General features: G+C 52.4%; 1 protein-coding gene across 1 annotated transcript in view; it reads right to left on the bottom strand.

Moving 5' to 3' along the window:
* The window catches only part of SYNJ2 (synaptojanin 2), a 99,177-nt gene that overhangs the window by 64,737 nt on the left and 24,543 nt on the right, over positions 1-9,897 (bottom strand). Inside the window, exon 2 of the mRNA XM_007451352.1 lies at positions 48-134. Coding sequence (XP_007451414.1) covers positions 48-134 — 87 coding nt within the window. The remainder of the gene's footprint in view (positions 1-47; positions 135-9,897) is intronic.

Genomic DNA, 9,897 nt, shown 5'->3' with positions numbered 1-9,897 from the left:
GGGGGGGGGGGGTCTGACAGCTGCTGCCCCTCGGAGTGGGTACTTACCAGACTTGAACCTGAGCTCCCCCAGGCAGCCATAAGCATCAGTGAGCTTTCCATACTGGCCTTTAATGACCTCCTTTTCTTCTGGAGCTGGGGAAGAAACACAGCACAGACAGCATCAGCTGAGCCTCCTGCTGGAGTTCATTCACTGCAGCTTCCAATGCAGCTCCCACCCACTCGGAAAAGAAAACGCAGAGACAATAGCTCGGCCCCAAGTAATATTTGTGGAGGTCTGAGGATCAGCAAATCACTGAGCTGCAGTAACTCAGATCTTCCCACCCAAAGCTTGGTCTCTGGAAGCTCCGACAGCTGCCTGAGGGCTGGAGAGGCAGAGGGGAGTCTCCGGCTGGCAGACGTGAGTGTGAGGGTTCAAGCCAGGGGCAGTTGCTGCAGGCCAGCCCCGTCCCTCTGCGCGGCAGTCCACATGCTCAGAAACAGCAGTGAGTCATCGCTCCCTGATGGGGAGGAACTTCCTTCTTAACTATCGTCCACTGGAGGCTGCGTCGTTCAAGTGCCCACCTACCCCCAGGGACCAGCTAACACATGGAGGCTAAGCAGGAGGCCTGGGGCCAGTGAATCCCAAGGCAGGCTGATGAACAGAGGCCCCGGGTCTTCAGCAGTTACTGGGAACGCCCAGGGCGAGACCCAGCCTGGTGCAAAAGCGAAGGAAGAAAAACTGACAGAGAGAAAGACTGTTAGAAACAGGGAGCCCTTGACCTTGACAGTGATGCCACAGACACCATTGGAGATGCCGTTGGCTGTTACAGGGGCCAGGCCTTTGTACCCCTTTCTCAGAAGAATGTTTCTAAGTGCACAGAACAAAACATAAACATGAATGAATCCTCAAATAAGGACCTGGCAAATACCATTAGGGAGACTTACTAGGAAAGCAGTTACTCAGCCTCAACTGAATTCATCGACTGAGTTGGCCAAAAAGTCCGTTCGGGTTTTGCCATAACATGGAAAAACCCGAACGGACTTTTTGGCCAAACCAATAATACAAGGGCTCTCCATCTGGGGAGACAGAGGAAGGGACCCGGCCAGATACCGGAGCTTCACGGATAGCTTTTGGGGGAATCCATATGATCTCTAAAATTGTACGCAAAATTTTTGATGTATATTTTTATGAGGCTAAGATCCATAATTTTCATCAGAATCTCCAAGGAGTTATATGGTTAAGTTATACGGTTAAAAACCGGTTTAATAAATGACATTTTCCTCCAACAGTCGTGTGAATTTTTCTAATTGATTACGTTTTTCTTTTTGGGTGGGGGGGGGGGAATCAGGGAGACGGGTAACCTGCAGGTAATCACCATATAGCCCTGCCGACTCCATCGACTTGCCTCAGAGGATGTGGGACAGCTGGGAGGCGATGGAATGATGCATTCGTCTCCACCGCTGCGGTAACTAATGACCGACCACATACTCAGTGGTCCAAGACAACACAAATTTGTGATCTCACAATTCTGCTTGTCCGAAGTCTCTGAAATGGGTTTCACCGGGTTAAAATCAAGATGTCAGAAGGATGGGGTTGCTTCTGGAGGCCCTAGAAGAGAAGCCACTCCCCTGCCTTCTGTGGCTTCTAGAGCTGCCTGCAGTCCTTGGCGACTGGCTGCTTCCTCGCTCTCCAAAGCCAGCCGTCGCATCGCTCTGATCTCCGCTTCCATCTTCACTCACACCTCATTCTCTCTCCTTCTCCTGCCTCCCTCTTCTATCTGTTAAGGACCCTTGTGAGTACACTGGGCCCCCAGATAACCCCAAATAATCTCCCATCTCAAGGCCCTTAATGGAATCACATCTGCAAAGCCCCTTCTGCCACGTGTGGTAACATTCATAGGAACTGGGGATTAGGGTGTGGACATCCGAGGGGCCCCAGATGGATACAACCCAGTTCCTGGATCCTCTCCATTCCTGAGTCTGCTCTCTGCCCAGGGTGGTGACAAACCCGCCACTAAGGGATGGGCCCTGGGCCCTGTGCCATGGAGCCCTCCTGGAAGTGGCCTGCTCCCTGCTCTAGGACACGTGAAGCTCTAGGACAGGTAAAGCCTGTGAAATCTCAACCCCACAGGTGGAAGCGAACTGCCCCTTGCAGGCCCTGTTCAGGGCCACGCATGGTGTCTCCCAATCTAACCAGGGAGAGGCCTGGTCCTCACCTTGGGGGACAAGTTGCTCAATGCAAGAGAATAATTCTGACACGAAAAAGTCATATTTTAACCCTCAGAGCTTTACAAAGCCTTTGAACAGAACCCTGAAGCCGGAGTATCATCTGGGTCTCACTTTGCTGACCCTAAAACAAGGCGGTCTTTGTGCATTCATGCACCTCTGCAAATAGTCCCGACCAAATAAACAAAACCCCGGGAAACTGCCAGCCAAAGTTAATGTGGTCAAATCCACACTTCAGAGGTGGGAACAGGGCTTCAGGAGAAGCCGTGGAAACAGACTGACCCCTTGCCCTGCTGGATCACAGAGGACAAGCCCGCACACCATGTCCCCCGCCCCCCGCGCTGGGAAAATTAAACAAACACAAACAGAAAAGACTTTTCATCCTATTTTAAAAACAAAGAAGCACAACGCCACCAGGCCACTTTGTCCCATTCAAATCCTGTAAATGATTGACTCCTGAATATATAATCAACACCATTATCCCTGACGTTCACACGTGGTTCACACGGCAGGTCATGACCTTAGTGCACGTGACAGTCCTGGGAGATGCTTTAGCTCCACCACAAACAGACTGACGGTAAATAAACCAGGTGGCCTAAAATATCGAAACTTTCTCAGCTCTCGGTTCTGGAGCCTGGAAGTCTGGAAGCAAGGTGTCAGCGGGTCACACTTCCTCTGAAAGCCCCATGGGAGGGTCCTCCCGCCTTGTCCTGGCTTGTGGCGGTGGCCATCAATCTTGGCCTTCCTCGGCTTGGAGCTGCGTCACTCCAATCCTTGTCTGCATCGTCACGTGGCTGTCTTCTCCCTGTGTGGCTCTGTGTCTCTCTCCTCTTGTAAGGACACCCATCACACAGGATTTGGGGACCCCTCCAGGATGACCTCAATTCAAACTAATTACACCTGCAATGACCCTATTTCCAAATAAGGTCACATTCCGGGGTACCCTCTTAAAGCCCAGACTCCGGGCAAACCGTCTCTCCTTTTCTCCACGCCCTCCTCTCCGAGGCCCCTTCTGACCCCTGCAACGCGGAAGCAGGATGCGTCCCATCCCTGTGACGCAGGCCCCCTCGCGGCCCTCACAGCCCCACCTCCAGCACCTGTTCCGAAACTGCCCAACATGCCGCCTGCCCCAAATAACTGTTTCCTCACTTAGTGTAGAAGGAAGAAGAAATCCATTTTGCTCTTCAAAAGGGAGCTCACAAATCAAATACATACAAGCCTCAGGCAGGTAATGAATGAATGAAGCTGCTGGAGGGGCCATGGGCGACCAGAGGACACACGCCCCTTCTGATGGGGGCACACAGTCCGTTCCCACCCTTTTACCCCAGGAGGACAGGCCAGCCCAGTGCCAGCAAGCCTCCAGCTTTTCAAGAGAAATAGGATACTTCTGATTTTTCAGTGTTGGCAACCAGTCCAGATTTATTTTAAGCATCGTGTGGGCTGCACACCTCTGCAGACTGTATTTGATCTGCCCGTTGGCAACTTCTGTCCTTCCTTACTTAACGTCTCAAAAATAGACTATTCCTGTCTTCCACACTTTTTTGCATTTCCGGTAGGTTTCTCCATGTGAGGATGTTTTTGCTTCCCCCGCCCACATCCCCCCTCCCCGCCCCCCCACTGGCCATGACTTTCCAGAAAGTGCTCTCGTTTACGCTCCCACCCTCATCCTCGTCCACCTCTTGCCCAAGGATTCAGCCGTTCATTCAGTGGGCATGTATCTGAGAGCCAAATGCGGCTGGCACTGTCCCAGGTACAGGGACCCAGCAGGGATCCAAACAGACCCAAACCCACCTACGCCAGAGTCAGCCGAGGCAGACACTGGGCAGTGGCAAAGAAGGGACACATGTCATGAACGGATGAGTGAGGACAGTGGAGGTCAACCCGGTGGGGCTGGGAGCCGGGAGCCATGGCACTGACGAGGCTGCCACAAAGGTGGTGCAGCGGCAGCACCTACTCGGTGCCAGGAACCACACAAGCTTCCTGCCAAGGGGGACAGATCAGATCAGTAGCACAATACAGACAGTGATGTGAGCTAAGGAGAAGTGAGCAGGGAAGAGGGGCAGGAAGTGGGGGGAGTGTGAACTTTTACAGTGGGGTCTGACAAGGCCTCACTGCAGGGGCGACCTTTGAAAGTAGATGAAGGAAAAGAGAGAGATGGCTGAGTGGACGGTCGGGGAGCACTATGGGTCCAGAAGAGCACATGCAAAGGTCCTGAGGCAGAAGCATTCTTGGCATATGCAAGGGTTAGCGAGGTCAGCGTGTCTGATAGGGGAAATGGAGTTGGGGACACATTGCAAAGTGCTTTCTAGGTGATAAAGAGACTTGGGGTTTCACTCTGAGTGAGAGGGAAGCATTGCAGGGTTTTGAGGATCACTCTGGCTGTCCTGTTGAAAACAGATCCTAGAGGGGCAAAGGAAAGGCAAGGAGACCAGTTAGGAGGCCCTACAACGATCGAGGCAAGAGAGGATGCTTGGACCAGGGTGGTAGGACTAGAGGTGCTGGGAAACGGTCAAATTCTGGTAACACGTGCACGCACGCACACACACTTTTTTATTATTGAAACTTCCAAAGAAGAGCAGACTAGTATAATAAACCCTACGTATCCAACAGCTCTGACTGCTATCGATTCACGCCCAAACTTACTTCATTCATACCCGTCACCCACTCTCCTACACCTCAGATCAGTCTCGTAATGTGGGCCTCAGACAATAAGCATCAATCAGTGTCAGGAATAAAAACTACGGGACCCCATCCCGTCCCTACTGAATCAGAAACTCTGGCCTTAAGACCCAGAAATCTGTGTTTTCACAAGTCCTCTGGGTGAGAACCACTGCCCGAGATTATTCCAAGTAAATCCCAGACTTCATGTCATTTTATCTATAAATATTTCTGTACGAATTTCTAAAAGAAAAGGGTTCTTTTTAAAAAGGGAGCACAATACCATGATCAAATCTAAAAAAAAAAGAAAAAATGTAACCATAATTCCTTAACATCATCAAACATCTGCAGATATTTTGAAGGCAGAACCAGAGGATCTGTGGACAGACCGGATGTGCAACACGAGAGAAAGACAGGGTTCAAGGATGACGGCAAGTCTTGCTCCCGAACAACTGACAGGATGGCGTGGCCATGACCCCCGGTGTCTGTGAAGACAGACGGGCCAGGTCTCGGAAAGGCACTGGGAGCTCAGTTCAGACAGGCCCCAGATTTCGAGGATGGAGTCATGTCATCTGGAGTTACACAGAGACATCGGCTGAAGATACAAACTGGATGCCCCCAGCAAACAGAAGGTGCTTAAAATCATGAGAGTGGGGGAGATGGTCTGGGGAGTGCGTGGAGGGGAGAGCATGTCTAAAGGTTGGGGAGACGGAGAAGAAGCCAAAAATGGGCTTCCCTGGTGACGCAGTGGTTAAGAATCCGCCTGCCGATGCAGGGGACACGGGTCCGAGCCCTGGTCTGGGAGGATCCCACATGCCGCGGAGCGGCTGGGCCCGTGCGCCCCAACTACTGAGCCTGCGTGTCACAAGTACTGAAGCCTACGTGCCACAACTACTGAAGCCCACACGCCTACAGCCCATGCTCCACACAAGAGAAGCCACCGCAATGAGAAGTGCGTGTACCACAATGAAGAGTAGCCCCCGCTCACTGCAACCAGAGAAAGCCCGCGCGCAGCAACGAAGACCCAACGTAGCCAAAAATAAATTAATTAAATAAATAAATTTTTAAAAAAATCATTTGTATTAAAAAAAAAAAAGAAATATAAGAAACCAAAAAGATATAAGAAAAGCCAGCAGTGTGTGGTGTCAGGAGCCCGGAGGACAGTGCTGACAGGGGGCACGAAGGGTCAGTGAGGTTGGATGCTGCCCTGAGTCCCGTCCCACCAGGACTGAGCATTCATCACTCTAGGTGCACACAGGTGAGCCAGGAAAGAGCAGTTTCCAGAAAGTTGAGGGACAAAAACCTGAATGGAGAGGAAGAGAAAAAACAGAGACCGTGAGTAGAGACAATTCCATGTGTGTGTGTGTGTGTGTGTGTGTGTGTGTAGAAATGGGAGGCTGCAGAGCGGGAAGTGGGGTCTAAAGATTTCCCGAAGGTTTGCACGCTGGTAGAACTGATGCAAGGGAGGTAACAACTGCTGGAGGAGGAGAGAGAGGGGACCCGCCAGCAGTGCCCTGGACTGGGTCAGTGACCCGACGTGCGAATGGGGGCTGCCTTAACACAGAGTCCATCCACGCAACAGGAGAGGAGGACACAGGGACAGATATGGTGGGTGGGTGAGGCAGAGCTGCAGGGGGAGGTGTGCAGGAGCTGTCTGGGGATGCGGGAGGGCGAAGGGGATATAGGAGCATCGCTGAAGGGCCTGGGGACCCTGAAGGGGCAATGAGACCCGGCGGTGTGGTGGTGGGTTGTCTCCAGAAACTTCCAGCCACACAGAGGCAGGTACAGGCGAGGTGAGGAGGACCTACCCAGTGGTTTACCAGGTGAGTAGTAACGAGCAAGAGGGGGCAGGGGTGGGGATGAGATGCCGTCACAGAAAGATTAATACATAGAAATAGTGGCAAACCTAAAACTGGTACCTAGTGGGTGTTCAGTGAGGCCTGGCCATTGCTGGTGAGTGCCTGCTGCGTGGCTCCCTAAGGATTGGGGGTAGAGGCAGCCTATTAACCCGGGTCCCACAGGTAAGAGAAGTAGGAAGTGGGACGGCAACCAGAATGAACAGTGTCCACAGCCTTCTCTAGAGTCCACACCCCGTGCTTTGTCCTTTGTTTGTTTTGTGAACTAAATTTGCTTTGTACCAGAGTCTGCTTCCTGAATGAGGCAGTGTGGGAGGACAGGGTCATCCTATCTATCAAGGCCAGACGTGGAAGCCTCCCCGTCTGCATTTTGGAGAGATGCCTTTAGGTGGCTTGGAGGATGGATTTGAGAGGGAGAGTCTAGAGGCAGGGAGGCCTGGAGGAGGCTGGTTGCGGGAGCAATGAAGCTTGTTCCAGAAGGATAGCGGTGGACGGGTGGAGGGCCCAGGACAAAAGTCTGTGGCGGGACACTCCACACCTGGTTCCTGCAAGGACCAGAGGGACACAAGGCCGAGGGGTCCAGTTGGGCAGTTTCACCCCCACAAGGGGGGCAGGGCTGGTGTGTGAAGGGAGGAGAGGCACGGGGGTGCGGAAGTGACTGGAAGAGGCGGCAGGTTCACCTCCTGCACTGTTGCTGGGAATGTAAGTTGGTGCAGCCACTATGGAAAAGTGTGGAGGTTCCTCAAAGGCTAAAACTAGAGCTACCACATGATCCAGCGATCCCACTCCTGGGCATATATCCAGACAAAACTCTAATTTGAAAAGATATATGTACCCCAATGTTCATAGCAGCACTGTCTGTGATAGCCAAGACATGGAAGCAACCTAAATGTCCATCGACAGATGAATGGATAAAGATGTGGTACACACACACACACACACACACACACACACACACACACAAATGGAATACTACTCAGCCATAAAAAGGAATGAAATAATGTCATTTTCAGCAACATGGATGGTGGATTGGGAGTTTGGGGTTAGCAGATGCAAACTATTATATAGAGAATGGTTAAACAACAAGGTCCTACCGTATAGCACAGGGAACTATATTCGATATCCTATGATAAACCATAATGGAAAAGAATATGAAACAGAATGCATGTATATGTAAAAAAATATTTTAAAAGAGGTGGCAGGTTCACAGGATCGTAGTCCCAGTGGGGTCAAGGTGGTTGGAATTGGGGAAGTGAGGGATGAGCTGGAAAGATGAAGGTGGAGGATGAAAAGTGGGATGTCTGACACACAGGGTGGATGGAGTGTCTGGGCCGACAGGAAAGAAGGTAAAATCGTCAAGGAACCAGGCGATTTCAAGGAGGACCAGGGGCAACAAGGTTCCTTGGTGTGCATGGACAAAGGGTCAACAGAGCCTGCAAGAGAGTTTGACCCTAGATTAACCTCCAAGTCCTGTTTCCCTGGTAACCTGATAAACCCTGTCTATAATACTAGACGAGATGGCTTATGATAAAAATAGACCTGTCTGGTAGCAGGCACTGGACCGGGAGGAACCACAGGTGACCAGAACAACGATGAGGCCACAGGAGACTCTTGGATGGGGCTGTCCTTTGAGGGAACCTGGAAGCTCAGCTGACCACCAACACTAGATCCTATCGGGGAGTGAGGCTTCTCAGCAAGACAGCCCTGGCATCCACACCTCCCTAGCGTCCACACCCCGTGAGTGACCTTACAGAGCTGCTGTGAGGATGACTCCAGAGAACGCTCCGTGCAGCCCCGCCAGCAAGCTCTGGTTCCTGTCCTGGATGCCAAGTGGGGTGCTGACAGTTTGGATGTTTAGATGGGCCTAGGAAGACCTCCTGGTGGGCGCTGGACATGATATTCCTAGTTGACTGCTTTTATGGTGGAGGGAAGGAGGATGGCCTGGAGGTGGCAAAGAGGAGCCTGGGGGGACACGCATCCCACCCCCGGGTCCAGTGGGCCAAGGGGAGTGGAAGAGAAAGGGCCCCACTGCAGGGGGAACAGTGCTTGCCCCAAAGCAGAGCAAAGCTGGCCCGGGATTCTGGTTCTCAGGACAGACCTCTGTCATCAGACAGAGCTGGGGGGGGGGGGGGGGGGGGGGGGGTGTGGGTGCCACCACCCACATGAAGGCCTTCGGGGGGGCGGGGCAGGTCTTGTGAGAGCCACAGGCTGCAGCGAGAGTCTGCTCTACTCCAGGCCAAGCAGGCCACGTTCCTGGTCAGCAGGCCAGCAGTCTGGATCAATAATCAAACCAAGCGCACGTGCTGCTTTCTTCCATAATATTTTCCACAATTAACACCCCTTAAGGAAATTCAATCAAAGCCCAGCCCACAGGTCAGAAAAATAAGTAGGCCAATTTAACAACGCAGACGGTCCAAGTCTGAGGTACCATTTGTGGCTGCGTTCTTGTGCCCCACCTTACACCACCTTCTTCTATTTCAAGGTCTCAAGAGGACAGAATCATCAAGATCAAGGTCAACGACTTCATGTGCTAATTCTGAGCTCAGCTCAGACTGGCTTGTGGCGGCTCCTTCCAGAGTTATCAGTTGGGAGCTAAAGCAGCTCTCCAGAAAGACAATGGTTTTCCTCGGGCAGGCGGGCTGGTGGATGGAGGCTGCGGGAGGGTTGCTAAGCAACGTGGAAATCAAAACACCGGCTGAAACAGAAGCTTGAGAGCCCAGACAAAAGCCAACTGGGCAGACACATCAGTCCCGCTAAGAAACCTTCCTGCTCTCCCCACCACCTCTCCCTCTCCCAAAAGTCCAAGCCGCGTGAAGGGCGGGTTGGGGGGTGCACCCCGAAAACACGACGTAAGCAGAAGCACTGTCTCCCAGCAAGGCTGTGCATACGTGCGCCACCCAGCCAGAGAAAGTAAGAGGACAACGTACGGTCTCCTGTGGCCACAGCTGGAGAAGCAGCTGGATAAACTCCCCTCCCCGCACCAAGGTCAGCAGTGGCTGAGGCGACCAGCCTGGAAGAGGAGGCCGGCTCCTCGGACAAGAGGACTTGAGTGCTGGGCTGGATACTGAGCCTTTAGAGTTGAGTCTTTTTTTTCCCTAAAAAGAAGGGTCCCGGGCCTTTAAAACATACTGACACAGGGCTTCCCTGGTGGCGCAGTGGTTGAGAGTCCGCCTGCC

The sequence above is a fragment of the Lipotes vexillifer genome, unplaced genomic scaffold (assembly GCF_000442215.2).
Source record: "Lipotes vexillifer unplaced genomic scaffold, Lipotes_vexillifer_v1.1 scaffold935, whole genome shotgun sequence".
Lineage (NCBI taxonomy): Eukaryota > Metazoa > Chordata > Mammalia > Artiodactyla > Lipotidae > Lipotes > Lipotes vexillifer.
The sequence above is the reverse complement of the archived record's forward strand: the minus strand, read 5'-3'. Positions and strand labels throughout refer to the sequence as shown.